Source organism: Mastomys coucha, unplaced genomic scaffold (genome assembly GCF_008632895.1).
Source record: "Mastomys coucha isolate ucsf_1 unplaced genomic scaffold, UCSF_Mcou_1 pScaffold13, whole genome shotgun sequence".
Lineage (NCBI taxonomy): Eukaryota > Metazoa > Chordata > Mammalia > Rodentia > Muridae > Mastomys > Mastomys coucha.
The window spans coordinates 42811911-42827393 of NW_022196895.1; the positions used below are offsets into that span (position 1 = coordinate 42811911).

General features: G+C 42.6%; 1 protein-coding gene across 1 annotated transcript in view; it reads left to right on the plus strand.

Moving 5' to 3' along the window:
* Window positions 1–2307, plus strand: part of Lvrn (laeverin) — a 63133-nt gene extending 60826 nt beyond the window's left edge. The window contains exon 20 of the mRNA XM_031365645.1: window positions 887–2307. Coding sequence (XP_031221505.1) covers window positions 887–1027 — 141 coding nt within the window. The 3' untranslated portion in view covers window positions 1028–2307. The remainder of the gene's footprint in view (window positions 1–886) is intronic.
* Window positions 2308–15483: the final 13176 nt, after the last annotated feature.

The window sequence follows — 15483 nt, forward strand, 5'->3', positions numbered from 1 at the left end:
CTGTATTCCAAACTTCTGGGCTAATAACCACTTATCAGAGAGTACATACCGTGTTTGTTCTTTTGTGGATTGGGTTACCTCACTCAGGATTTTATTCTCCAAATCCATCCATTTACCTAAGAATTTCATCAATTTATTGTTTTTAATAGCTGAGTAGTACTCCATTGTGTAGATGTACCACAATTTCTGTATCCACTCCTCTGTTGAGGGACATCTGGGTTGTTTCCAGGTTCTGGCTATTATAAATAAGGCTGCTATGAACATGGTGGAGCATGTGTCCTTATTACATGTTGCGGTATCTTTTGGGTATATGCCCAGGAGTGGTATAGCTGGGTCCTCCAGTAGAACGCATATTAATTTTCTATCCTGAAATTTCTCTGAATCGTTTATTTATTCTGATAAATAAAAGATCACGGCATCTATAGACAGTGCCCATTTGACTCAAACATCCAGAAATGAAGAATAACATCTAGACAGATATAAGAAGCATTGGTATGGCCCTCTGTAAGCTGGAAGTTCCTTTGAAATACAGAAGGGTCTCACTATGTCTCGGTTCACAAATCTTTTGCAATATCCAGTATGCATTCAGCAACTATTTGTTGAGTGTTATGATGTACTTTGGAAATAGAGAAGTTAGTAAGACCAAGTTCTTACTGTACGGACATTCCTTCCAGCTGATATGTCACCCTTCTGGGAAGGTATGGTCATAATCACATTGCCTCACTCACAGCCTCCACAGGGACCCATGGTGGAGGTCTGCACAGCTGTTCCTGGTAACCATCAATGCCTCTTTGCAAACTGATTTTGCTATTTCCCGTAAACTCTTGTTTTGGTTTGCACCAGCGAGAAGTCTGGTGGCCCTGATCAGTTGTCTCTGTCCCCCTAGTTGCAGCAGTTCCTCAACACTGTATTGAAGGAGCACAAGAGGACTGCGGCCCATGCCAAATTACAGGCAATGAAGACGAAGAATCTGAAAAACAAGAAGAGAATTGCCAGGGTGGTTGAGTGGCTTCGGAAAAACACATAATCTGTGGCTCCGTGGAGGATGCCTCTTGCGTCTTATCATCTTGTTTACTCACTGTTCTGGCTTCCATAGTTAGTGGCTGCGCCATTAACTCATACTTGGCTGTTACTGTCAAATGGTGTCACAAAAGGACAAACATTGTAGAATCTGCAAAATGCCCTCAGGATCTCCCTGAAGGGATGAAAGCTGGGGGGGGGGGGACAGTGGGGGGAGTGCTCTGTGTATTCCCCTGTGGGGGAAAGTCTTTCAGAGTGCCTGAGGTCAAGGACACCAACTGTTGCAGACTAATCTTCTGGGCTAAGGGAAAATTCTACACGAAGAAAACCAAATGTCAGACCACAGCACAATTCTCATCATTTTGTAAGCAGGAGAGTAAATTCAACTTGGCCATGTTGAACCTTCTTGCAATGGGGATCCATGGACTTTACAGAGTCACGGAGGCACTGAGACACATGGAATTAGCTTAGACCACAGAGCACATCCCCCGTGCTTCAGACACTAAGTCGGCCATCTAGCGCTTCTTTCTTTACATTTTGTTGGTGGGTGTTTTTCCCGAATGAGGGTAAAAATCTGCTATCTACCTCACAGTAGTATTGTAAAGATTAAGGAATATACTGTCTATGAAAAGTCCTTAAAACTTCCAGACAAGACTAGAAGTTTAGAAGTTTGTTTTTGGGTGGCTTGGTTAATGAGAGGAATCACAGTAACAAGGGAAAGACTGTATTCCAGGGACAGAAAGAACAATCAAAGAGGAAAACAGGACTGGTAAACAGCCCAGAGGGACAGACATGGGATGGAAAGAAAACTAGGTCATTTTCTGCCATCGCATCATGCATGTCATACTATTATTATGCAAAAATAACACCAAACGATTACAAAATAAACAGTCACTACGCGTTCAAATGTTGATTTGGAATTTGTAACATCTCACATTCCTTAAAACGCCTCTAAGTTTTCTGGAGAAGGCTTTGTGCTTGTACGTGGTGAAAGCAACATTAAGCCATTGTGCTAAGGAGCCAACTTCCTCTACTCCGTAGCAAAGCTTAAAGAGCACATTGCTAACCCCTCTAACTGATAAGGCACCCTTTACAAACCCAGAAGATGTAACTATACAACGCCCTGCATATGGCTGTGCATTCCCGTGACTAATGTTATTTACCGGATGCAAATGAAAACTTCTGTGCTGGGTATCCACCTGGCAGCTTCCACTGGCTCGCCGTCCCTTTGCCACCTTCCTTCTTGGAGAAAACGTAAGTAGATGAATAAAAGTTATTTGGACTTGGTTTCTTTTTAGAAGTTTTGTTTTTAAGTTTGTGTGTGTGTGTGTGTGTGTGTGTGTGTGTGTGTGTGTGTGTGTGAGACCTTCCTGCCTTGGGCTGAACTTCACTGGAATTCTCTTGATTTCTATGGGAAAGGGATAGCAGGAGATGAGGGTTTCCTCTCGTTCTCTCCTTCCCCTCTCACACACTTAAAGCTGAGCAGAATGAGATGCATCTATCGTGTCTGCTTCGAGCCTGAAGAAAGTGGCCATTTTGAAGAGACGAGGGTTTTAGGCCTGAGAGCTCAGCAGTACAGGCCTGAGGACTGAAGTGGTGGCTTTAACTGTGGGATTTGCTGGATGCTGGGATGTCTACCCGTGCAGCGATCAGAGTATCATTCCAAAATGGTCCCTTAATTTTAGCCTATCTCGTTTGAGATAAACACAGGTGTTAATAACCCCACTGATTCTCAGGAGCAGGAATAATTATACTGATAAATCTCAAGCTTCACTCAGGAGGACATCTTAGGAGTGCTCTGTAGTGGAGAACTGACGGCTCTAGTCTCTCCAATAGGTTGATAGTCTCCGTCATCCACACCAGCCAGACTCCAAAGCATAGAGAAAATAGATTTGTTTTAGGAAGGAATCAAGAGAAGGAAGTCATGACCTAACTAATTACACATGGCATAATGAAGCTGGCAAGTGATGTAACTGGCAGAAAACACAACAGCTTCATCAAGCTCTCCCTGCAGGATACACTGAGCATGCACTGGACAGGATTATTGACACTTAAACGCACATCCCTGTTAAGCAGTGCCCATCCTTGTGGATTAAAGACAAACAAACAGCCTGGCAGTGGTGGCGCATGCCTTTAATCCCAGCACTTGGGCTGCAGAGGCAGGCAGATTTCTGAGTTCGAGGCCAGCCTGGTCTACAGAGTGAATTCCAAGACAGCCAGGGCTAAATAGAGAAACCCTGTCTTGAAAAGCAAAAACAACAACAACAACAACAACAACAACAAAAAACAACCAAAGAAACAAATAAATAAACGAAATAAATCAGACTAACATTCTGCTCATTTGTTTTAACAAACAGATCTAAAGTTTAGGTTTGTTAAACAAATATCAGAAACATGAAAAGAAAAAAAAAAGACACAGCTCAATGGGGAATCCTTATTCTTCTATGTTTCAGAACCTCTCCACTTCTCAACTAATGTCCTAATTCTCACACTGGCGACTTGACAGGGCTGTGTATTCAATTTGCATTGGAATGGTATCTCTCATAGGCCACAGACTTGATCCTGAAGTTGCTCTCTGCTTCCATGTAATTGATGGCCTCTATGTTGAGGTAGTTGGAGAGCTTGAAACGACATCCATCCGGCTCCTTGATGGTCAGCCCAGCATGGCTGAAGAAATGCACACACCCTCAATGCTCCCAGACCAGAAGGGAAAGAGGTTTCTCCGTCCTCTAGACTCTGCTCTGCTTGCCGATGCCTACAATTGGTGTTGAAAAGGGATTGATGTGTAGGCTCAGATTGTTGGGCTTTTACCCCAGTTCGGCACAAAGTTCTTGGCTTTGGAGGCCATCTTGCCCCAAACTCTGAGACACTCCCTTGGCTTGGGATTCAGGTTGCTGGGACTGGACCTCGGGCCCTGACTGAAGCTACCAGACTATCCCTGGATAGTTGCACCAGATGCTTGAAGACTAAACCTGAGATTAGAGTTGCCTGGTTCTCTTATGTTGCTACAACATGTCCAAAAGTTGCTACATGTATAAAGTGAGGTTTATTTAGTTCACATTTTTGAAGGCACAAAATTCATGATTGGGAGTCCTGAGGTCAGGCTTTGCCTCTTTATATTATATAAAACTGGGATTTGCTGCTCCCCAACCCCTGATGGGTCTTACTCTGAGAGATTCCATTTTATAAGCAACACCTAGAGATAATTTAAATAATGAGGTATGTAGTTTACATGAAAGTGCTGCAGTCAGCCCACACAATTGATTTAAGGGTGTCATGGTGTCTGTAGGGTCTTGAAACCTACACCCCTCAAATGCCGCAGATGGTTGCATCTCCCTGTAACCCACCACAAGGGTTGATTGAGTAAAGATAATGATGCTACTGTCGAATGTGGGGTTCCCTTTATGCATTCAGAGTTTCATTGAAAGGGACCCAGAAGGAATTTTGGGTATCTTTTTTTTTTTTTTTTTTTTTGTTTTTTTGAAACAGGGTTCAGGGTTTTTCTGGATTGCCCTGGCTGTCCTGGAACTCACTCTGTAGCCCAGGTTGGCCTCGAACTCAGAAATCCGCATGCCTCTGCCTCCCAAGTGCTGGGATTAAAGGTGTGCACCACCACTGCCTAGCTTTTTTTTTTTTTTTTTGTGGATATCATTTTAGTGTATTTTGATTGAGAAATATCAGGGCAAGCAGGCTATGAATCTCAGTAGCTGGTGAGGGATACAAACAGTGAAGGAGCAGTTAGGGTGCAAGAAAACAGGCAGATTCAGTGATTGAGGGAGGAGAAGAAGGCGTCTCTAGAGAGAGGTTGAGGACACCTAGAGGCCAAGGCATGCATGCTCAGGATTTGGGCAGGTGTAGAAGAAAGAGGCAGATGGGGTGGGTATAAAAAGTTGTACTTTCTGAGTTAGAACTCAGAAAAGTGGCTGGGCAGTGGTGGCGCACACCTTTAATCCCAGCACTTGGGAGGCAGAGGCAGGCGGATTCTGAGTTCGAGGCCAACCTAGTCTACAGAGTGAGTTCCAGGACAGCTAGGGCTACTCAGAGAAACCCTGCCTCGGAAAACAAAACAAAACAAAACAAAAAAAGAACTCAGAAAAGTGGGCAGGCTTAGCAGTAAAGATCTGCAAGCAACAGAATGAAGGGATGAGAAGTATACTGTCTTACTAAAGGTTTAATTATCTTCCAATCTCCTTAGCTGGTCTCCCTCCCGACAAATCACCTTTCCTTAGGGCTGGTTTCCTGGCCAGGTGACTGACAGCCCAAATCAGATGAACTCTTAAGAGACTGTAGAAGTGAATTTTTCTGTTTCCAGGGGTTTGCCCCCACCCAGGGTCAGAGGAATTACTCAGATTCCATTCTATTGATCAGGAGGCTTTCACTTAACAGGGATCAACAAAGCTCTGACACTCCCACCCTTTCATATGGTAGTTGTTAATCTCATATTTCTGGTTGTGAGCCTAGCCTTTAAAGGCTGAGCCATCTCTCCAGCCCAGTAGTAAATCTTAAGGAGTGATGATTGGGATGCTTCCCTTAAAACTGGTATGTTACGGAGGAAATGGATGGTGGGATTCAAGGCAAATTGTGAAGGTCCATCCTCAATGACCTCCAAATCTTCTCTTCCTATCTAGACACCTTATAATGACATTAGGCAACAGAGCTATTTTTCCACACTAAGGCAAGGGTCCAGACTAAATGAAAAAATCGTTTCTTGATACTCTCTTGCATCAGTAGGGGTCCGGTTAGGAACTCGGACGCCGGTCTGCTCTCTGACTGAGAGAACTCAACGTGTAAGGAATTAGTAAAGAAGAACTGAAATGGCAAAGACCGACAGAGTGAGAGGACACCAAGGTAGGAGCTACAAGATGCAAGCAGCTTGCTGTCCCAGTGAGAGTGCCACAGGAAGAGAGAAGTTGGGCTACCTCAGCTACTCAAGGGCTCATATTGGCCGAAGCCGTGGCCAATTGGGGGAATTGGTTGGCTCCACTGTCCTGGCAAATTAGAAAAATCAAAAACAAAGAGTAGGCCCCGAAACTGCGCTCAGATTTCTGAGAAAGGAGTGGTCAGCAGTTGCTGATATCTCATCTGGGAGTAAGAATAGTGTGAAACGCTAAGGGAAAATCCTGTGAAGTGGAATCTAACAAACGAAGCAAACGGGGCTGAGCAGATAGAAACAAAAAGCAAATGGAAAGAAGCCAGCAAGCCCGCTCGCTCGCTCGCGCTCTCTCTCTCTCTCTCTCTGGTGCCCTCTGCCGGCAGAATTGAAAAAGACAAAATGCAGTTTGTTAGCCTTTCCAGTCTTTGCATCCTAAAGCGAAGGAAAGGAAGATCCATCCATCTGGCACTGAGAGTCAGCAGCTAGATCTTCAAGCCAAGTTAATACAAATGCCCTGACTTTATTACTAGAGAAACCACAGGTTTAATGTGACAGCGCTAGTAGAGGAGGGGAAGCAGAATTCAGGGCTCATTTTTTTTTTTAAAGATTTATTTATTAGATGTAAGTACACTGTAAGCAATCCAGTAAGGAACATCCTTCCATGGCCTCTGCATCAGCTCCTGCTTTCTGACCTGCCTGAGTTCCAGTCCCGACTTCCTCTGGTGATCAACAGCCATGTGGAAATGTAAGCTGAATAAACTCTTTCCTCCCCAACTTGCTTCTTGGTCATGATATTTGTGCAGGAATAGAAACCCTGACTAAGACAAATTGGTACCAGCATAGTGGGGTATTCCTGTGACAACCTGACCATGTTTTGGGGAGGACTGTGGAAGGACTTTGGAACTTTGAGCCAGAAGAACCACTGGTTGTTAAGAACTCTATGGGATATTCTGTGGGAGCTTGGAAGGACATGTTGAGAACAGTGCAGAGATGGAGGCCTGGCTTGTGAAATTTCAGAGGGAAGATAAGACTCTTATCAGGGCTATGTTGTTTTGATTGTGAAGATTCTGTGGTTCTGGTTAGCTGGAGCTGAAGTATCAGCTGTGATTAACAAGATACCAGAACTAATAAAGTGAAAACTTTTCATTACTGGGACTATTGATGCTGGTTAGCTGGAGCTAAGAGATTAGAGGTGATTAAGAAGAGACCAGCATCATTGAGGTGACATCTTCTGGGAAGTGTTTTCTGAAAGCACAGAGGCTGTGTTCCAGAGATAGCCAATGTTGTACCTTGTGCTGCAGCAGGATTTGGTAATGTGTAAGAGTCACCCAAGTGGTACTGGTTTTGATAGCACAAAGGGGTCATGAAGACACCCAGTAGACGGCGTCAGATTTCATTACAGATGGTTGCTAGCCACCATGTGGTTGCTGAGATTTGAACTCAGGACCTTCGGAAGAGCAGTCAGTGCTCTTAACTGCTGAGCCATCTCTCCACCCCTCAGGGCTCATTCTACCTACTGCCCAATCCACCGACCTTTGGAGTTATTCTGCTTTCTTGAGACAATCTTGGTCTAACCCGCGAGTTCCAGTACAGCCAGGGATACACAGAGAAACTGTCTTGAAAAACAAAAGAAAGCACGGGAACAAAAGAAAACAAGACGCGAATTCGATAGCATTGTAGGTTGAGAAGCTGCATCTGTGGGTTTTTAATTCACACATTTCCTCTTGGCAAGAAATAAATGATGTCAAGTTGTAATCTCTTGTAAATAACAGGCAGGACTTTATATTGACATGGTCTGAGAAAGGAAAATCTCCTAAGAATAGTTTTTAGGTTTGTATTTGTATTGAAAGTAATTATTTGTTTTTAGAGTTATTTATTTTATTTTTATATGTACTAGTGTTTTACCTACATATATGCAGTGTCTGAGGCCATCAGAGGCCATCAGATCTACAATATTTGGAGTGACAGAGGGTTACGAACCACCAAGGCATGCTGGGAACCGAACTCATGTCCTCTGCAAAAGCAACAAGTACTCTTAACCACGGACGTATCTCTCCTAAAAAGAAAGTTTATGCCTTTAATCCCAGCCCTTGGGAGGCAGAGGCAGGCGGATTTCTGAGTTTGAGGCCAGCCTGTTCTCCAGAGTGAGTTCCAGGACAGCCAGGGCTACACAGAGAAACCCTGTCTTGAAAAACAAAAAACAAAAAACAACAAAAAAAGAAAGTTTATGTAACTGCCTTTAGATAGGTTGGTGGATACACATTATTTAGATCAATTTTTGTGGGACTTCTGATCTTATGCTATCCAGTTACTTCAAGTAATGGCTTATAGTTGCATTTAAAAATTATAGTTTGTGAAGAAAGCAGCCCAAGGCTATTTTTGCTGATATAAATAAATCTCATATCTAAATATAACCTAGGGACATGCTGTGTCACTCAAGAAAGCTTGAATGCTGAGTTTTATATAGTTTCTATAAGCCACATACCCGCCCTAAAATGGATTTAAATGGTAACAAGATTGCAAATCAAGAGACTTAGTGTATCATAAACCCTAATTTATTGTCCACTGTCAAATTTTTGAAAAGCATTACCGTTGAATTTATGGGTGGGTTTCAAGTAGACTTTTTGATGGTTTTCTTTAAAAGCATCTCATAATTTTGTTTTGCATTGTATATATTTTTGTCTTTAATATATTTGTCCAAAGAATTCCTCTCTTTTTTTAAAAAAAAGATTTTATTTATTTTATGTATGTGAGTACATTGTAACTACTTTCAGATACACCAGAAGAGGGCATCAGGCCCCATTACAGATGTTTGTGAGCCACCGTGTGGTTTCTGGGAATTGAACTCAGGACTTTTGGAAGAGCACAGTCAGCACTCTCAACCACTGAGCCATCCCCCCAGCCCAAGAATCCCTTTCTCAACAACACAATGAAAATGTTGACACAGAGAAACTCTGTCTAGAAAAACCAAAAAAAAAAAAAAAAAAAAAAAAAAAAAAAAAAAAAAAAAAAAAAAAAAAAGACAGAAAGAAAAAAAAGAAAAAGAAAATGTTGTTCTACATTAGTGGTTTTCTTGGGACCTCCTAGAGGAGTTATGAACCTTTATGGTTCATAAAAGTTTTTTGTTTTGCTTTTCCTCCCTTTTTCTCTTCATCTTTACCAGCACTTATTTATTGATAGTTTAAGTTAGTATATAAAATAATAGGTTTAATTATCAGATTTTGGATGGGAGCTCTGCATTTTCTTTTTCTTAAACTTCCAATAATAAAATACATCTTTACACAAAAGAGCCTTTGTGCTCTCTGAATCTCAGTCTAGGAATTAAAGAGACAAGAATCTGGAAGCCGCCAGGCAGTGGTGGCGCATGCCTTTAACCCCAGCACTTGGGAGGCAGAGGCAGGCAGATTTCTGAGTTCCTGGCCAGCCTGGTCTACAGAGTGAGTTCCAGGAAAGCCAGGGCTACCCAGAGAAACCCTGTATCGAAAAAAACAAAAAGAAAAAAAAATAATCTGGAAGCCACTGACTTGGTGAGTTTTGTGTGTCTAGTAATGATTCTGACTGAAAGCCTGTCCCTACAAGAGAGATAGCCTTTGCCACCCGGACACCCCACTGTTCTTGTATGCTTACTCTCTCTTTCCTCTCTTCCCTTACCATCTTCCCTTTTCCTTGCATGTTCTCCCTTCTAGTTTAAGCGCGCGCGCGCGCACACACACACACACACACACACACACACAACACAGCCTTTTAAATTCAAGCTCTCTGTATGAGAGAAATCCAGCTTCTATATGAGCTTTTGAATCTGGCTTATTTCACCTAGCATAATTATTTTCATTTCCATATATTTTCTAGCAAACATCATGATTGCCTCTTTCTTTATGGCTAGAAAAGATTCCATATGCTGATGGACATCTAAGCTGGTTCTATTTCCTAGCTATTACAGATAGTGTAGTATAAACATGAGCGTGTAAGTATTTCTGCAGTACGTTGACTGAGTCTTTGGGGGATATATCAAATTGTGGTATAACTGAGACATATGGTGGTTCCATATTGACTTATGTTGTGCCTACATCACTTTATATTCCCACCAGCGGTACGTAATGCTCATCTTTTAATGCGTCCTTGACCCCATTTGTCATTTAACACAAAACTTCTTTGTGGACTTTGTGTGTGGCTGTCTTGATTGTCAGAATTGGCTTAGGAGAGCACAGGCCACTGTGTATGATGCTTTTCGTTTCTCAGCCTATGGTCTGAGGTACTTAAGAAAGCTGATTAAGCCAGGAGGTAGTGGCTCACGCCTTTAATCCCAGAACTTGGAGGCAGAGGCAGGTGGATTTCTGAGTTCGAGGCCAGCCTGGTCTACAGAGTGAGTTCCAGGACAGCCAGGGCTATACAGAAAAACCTGTCTCAAAAAACAAAAAACAAAACAAACAAACAAACAAAAAAAAACAACAAAAAAAAGAAAGCTGGTTAAGCTTGGGCCTGTGATGAGCCACGGAGTAGGATTAAGGTGGCAAGCAGATTTCTGCAAGTTCCTGCTCTGGCTTCCCTCACGGATGGACCACGACCTGGAAATGTAAGCCGAAGAAACCCTTTCCCCCTCCAAGTTGTTTTAGGTCAGTGCATCTCATCACAGCCATGGGAAAATAAGTAGAGCATTTTATCATAACAACAAGATACAGAGCTAGTGAAGGCATTCTGTGAGTCGACAGCTTTAAAATTCGTGTCAGAATATGCTTTAAACGCTTAGAAAAATACAGGATAGTTACTTCACATGCCTAAGGGCTACTGTTCCGTGGTACAGTGGTAGTTTGGGACACCTTAACCTTTTAATCAAACTCTGTGTTTGGTACTTTTCCTCATCGACCATTCTTTCCCTTTAGGATTGTTTCGTCTGCCCAGTCTGAAGCACTTCGCTGCTTTTGAGCTCAGCCAATCGTTTTGATTTTCCCTTGTCGATTTTGCGCCGCCTTGTAAGATCAGCAAAGTGGACTTGCTGCTGACTGCACAAGAATGAAGCCAAACTTAGCCAAAGGCCATGGTTTCTGGGCAGAACTGACTCTGGAAAAATCTAGTTTCATCAGTCCTTACCTCGCAAAGTAGAACGTGCTTCTGATTACGCTCACGTTTCTTGGGAGTGTCTCACTGTCTTAATATAAAGCTCAGGTCAAATACAGCTCCTTCTGGAAACAGCTTAAGGCTTTACACCATTGCCAGATGAGGGCAAGCTCATGGAGCCAATACTTTTGCTTTCTTTCCTTTGCAGTAAAAGTAATTAGGAATGAGATAGTGTTTTTTTACCCTATCATAAATGAACAGGGCTGGGTTCAAGCTACTAGGGAAGTGGTTTTAATGACTCACAACATAATATTGAGATCCTGGTGGCAGAAGACAGTGTTTAGAGGGTAGAAATGTAGGGATTAATGGATTTCTTAGACACAGTTGTAAACATGGGTTAGTTTTCTCTTGGGACAATTTTTTTCATTAGAAATATGTACATACTGCAGTATTTAGACTGAGAGAGAGAGACAGAGACAGAGACACAGAGACACAGAGAGGTATAAAATAGCCAAAGAGTAATTAGATGTTAATATTAAACACTTGGAGCCAAGATGCAAGATGGGGCTCTAGAGCCAAGACCTGTGTGTTTTGAATGGAAGTTGGGAGAGAAGATGCTGTAACATCCTTGTTCCACTTGTAGGACTTTAGAACTGACCTGCACTGAGAGATGGAAGGGACATTTACATCTTGTTCTCCTCCCACCCACCACCCACCCACCTTTCCTCCTCTGGAGCCCTGATTACACAAGTGTTAAATTGTAGGAACACTTGGGAGAATTTATAATTTTTCCCTTGAGGGTTCTATGGTTTCTTAGCAAAACAAAGGAAACAAAAGAACACAGTTTCTGTCTATTTCCTGCGTCCTGTCCTTCTTTTCATCCTCCTAAAAGGTATGTGTGCTTCCCTCTACAGATTACTTCCTTGGCTCTTTTGGCAACCACTGGTAAAGAAGCGGGTCCAAGCAGCCTGGCAGGTCATTGGAACAGAGCTCTACTAACACAGCAGGTTAAACCAGAGGTGGGAGAGAACACACAAGCCAGGCACGGCGTGCTGACTCAGCTGCCCAGTTAACGTGTTATAGTTAACAGTGGCCGACAACCCGAGTTCCTTTATTGCAGTGAGGACCAAGACAAAGTGAAAACTGAGAAAGAAACACTAAACGGCTGTTGGGGTCGGGGAGGAGGACCCTCCATGCTTAAGTACTGAGATGAGTGGTTCTCTTTCTCTCCTATCCGTGGGGCATGGCACACAGGTGTCTGCCTTTCATGATCCTTAAAACTGCATTGAATTCCACACTGAGTGCAGAATGAAAGAGATCTTACTTCATAAATAAGGCCCAGGCAGCTGGTGACCTATTACTGACCCAGACCAACACTTCGGTGGTGGGGGTGAGGGTGGGGTGTGGATGAGATGCAAGAATGCTGTAAACACAGTAAGTATGCAGAAATCTCTTCTCTTGATTGCCAGATTCTCTGCTAAGAACATTTTTGAATAATTTTAAATAGCTGGGTGTGTTCTTATATTGAACCACAGAATCAATCTATCTCTCTCTCTCTCTCTCTCTCTCTCTCTCTCTCTCTCTGCGTGTGTGTGTGTGTGTGTGTGTGTGTGTGTGTGTGTGTGTAGGAAAAAGTATCTCTAGCTATCTGTAAGTACAGTTGTTTTTAAACACATGACATTACTTGTTTAACAACAGGCTCAAAAGGTTACTGTTAGTTCAGTGTAACTTAGTGGGTTTTTTTTTTCTTTTTCTTTTTTTCTTTGAGAGGGTTTCACACTGTAGCCCAGGCTGGTCAGGAGCAAACTGTACTATGCAGTACTTGTATGTAGTATGTACTATGTACTATGTAGTAGGCTGGCTTTAAACTCAAAACAGATGTCCTACTTTAACCCTGCGACTCTTAAATCCTGAGATTATGGGCATAAGGCAGCAAGCCCAGCTCACTATTTTTAATCCTTATAAACACATGATAATGGATGCTTTTTTGCTATTCTTTTAAAAAGAGATTGATAAGCAGTTTTGTGGCTTGGAATACAGCTCCCTCAGTTGAGAGGCATCAGCAAGGGAGTTAAGATAATTGACCACCTGCCCTGCCCTTTCCAAAAATGCCTTGATTGGAGCCAGACACCCATCAATTACCTGAGTGGCCTGATATTTTTAGTAAGTACAGGAACTAAGATAGTGACAGAAAGAGATGAGGGAATGGTTTGCCTCTTTTGTGTGAATGCGTGTACATTTCTTCTAAAGAGCTTACAGGGAAATCTTACAGAGAATATCATCCCTGAGTAAGTGGCTTTATCTGATTCTAAGTGAAAACAGAGGCCAAGTCTGGGACGAGTTTAAGCCAAACATTTTTCCTGCTTTCATGATTTGCAGGCGTTTTAGCGAAAAGAATGAAACAATACTCATTCTTTCGTATACAAAACACGATCAGCTTTCATAAAACCAACTACACCAGCCAGGTGGGCTTACTGTAAAATATCCCCATAGGCTCAAGTGTTGGAAAGCTTAGACGCCCCGCTGCCCCTTGGTGCTGTTTTAGAAGGGTTGTTGACCCTTCAGTTGATGGGGCCTTGTGGGAGGAAGTAGATCAGTTGGGGTGGGCCTTGAGGTTTTATGACCTAGCCCCACTTCCTGTTGTCTTCCTCTGCTTCCTGGCCGTAGATACAGGCGATCAGCAGTCTCCCGTCCCTAATGACTTACGTTCCGGCTATGGTGAACGGTATCCCTGTGAACTGTAAGCAAAACTAAGCCCTTCCTCCTTTCAGTCGCTTTTCTCAGGGTGTTTCAGCCTAGGAACAACAAAAGTAACTGATTACACCAAGGGACCCTAAAGATCCCTGCGATTAAAGTGGGGCTCGTTATGTCTGAGGCTCTCTCCGTGGCCTATGCCTCAGAGGGAGTTATAGACAGATCTGACTTGGTCCGTGGCCTATGCCTCAGAGGGAGTTATAGACAGAGATCTGACTTGGTCTCTTTCCTGAGGCTTCGACAGAGTGTGAAGCTTGTCAGGGTTTAAAAGCAAACACTGCTTATCCTCCATAGATAATGTAGCCATCCTGAATCACAAATAAGCCACTATTTCATCTGATGCTCAACGGAAGAAATGATGACCGGGGGCTAGAGAAATGTGGCTATATAGGAGTAGCATTCTAATGCAGCTTTTTTTGTTTTGTTTTTTTCAAGACAGGGTTACTCTGTATAGCCCTGGCTGCCCTGGAACTCACTCTGTAGACCAGGCTGGGCTCGAACTCAGAAATCCTCCTGCCTCTGCCTTCTAAGTGCTGGGGGTTAAAGGCCTGTGCCACCATTGCCTGGCGCAGCTTTTTTTTTTTTTTTTTTAAAGATGAATGGCTAAAATTGATTACAAAGGACTGAATTATAAATATATTATAAAGTCAATATATTTAGATATTTTATTATAATTAAGTATATTTATATATTTATAAATAAGTACATTTATACATTTATATGTATTGGCTCTTGTGCTTAAGACAAGAGTCTCTTCCTTTTGTATCCTCTACCTGGGAGGAGGTGGGACTCAAGTGACCTCAGTGTGACCTTCCGGTTTCCTTCCAGGCGTCTTCTCTAAGCACTCCTTGTGGCTGGTGTAAATCACTCCCCCTCCTTCAGCCGAATCCTCAGAACAGATGGTGACAGATGCAGTGTACTATCCTGAGAGGGGTAGAGACTTGAGGGCCACATATAAGTTTCAAATTCACAGAAACTACTAGTAACTTTGTGATCTAACTGATCTTTCTAAGTCTCAGTCTCTTCCAAAATAGAAAAAAAATTTTTTTTTTACTCATAGTGTAGTGAAATTTTAATGAAGGACTTTATGTGGAATATTAGTAGAAGGGGCGTGCTTAGTGTGTATAACAGGTTTGATAAACACAATTCATAGGATGTGTGTGTGTGTATATCTATTTTAGACAGGCATCCCTATGGTGTCTATACTGGCCTGGAACTCAAAGTGTTTACTAGGTTAGCCTTGAACCAGTAGAGATCTACCTACCTCTGAGGGCTTGTATTTAAGGCATGTGCCCCCACACCTGGCTAGTCACAGGATATTACTGAGCATTGACTGTTTGCTAGCTTTGGTTTCCCATGGGTAAAGTGAAGTGTGAGAGTACTTCAAAGATAGAGACCTAACCAAATGAAGAATGTGCGTTTAAGCCGGGCAGTGGTGGCGCATGCCTTTAATCCCAGCACTTGAGAGGCAGAGGCAGGCGGATTTCTGAGTTCGAGGCCAGCCTGGTCTACAGAGTGAGTTCCAGGACAGCCCAGGGCTATACAGAGAAACTCTGTCTCGAAATGTAATGTAATGTAGTCTGTCGTACATGACTGTAATTAGAATTCTAAGTTTACTTTGTTGAACTTGACCTGGGATTATTAACTCTTATCCAGTAAACTGCAATGCCCGATTTCTTTCTTTCTTCCTTCCTTTCTTTCTTTCTTTCTTTCTTTTTTAAAGATTTATTTATTTATATGTAAGTACACTGTAGCTGTCTTCAGACACACCAGAAGAGGGC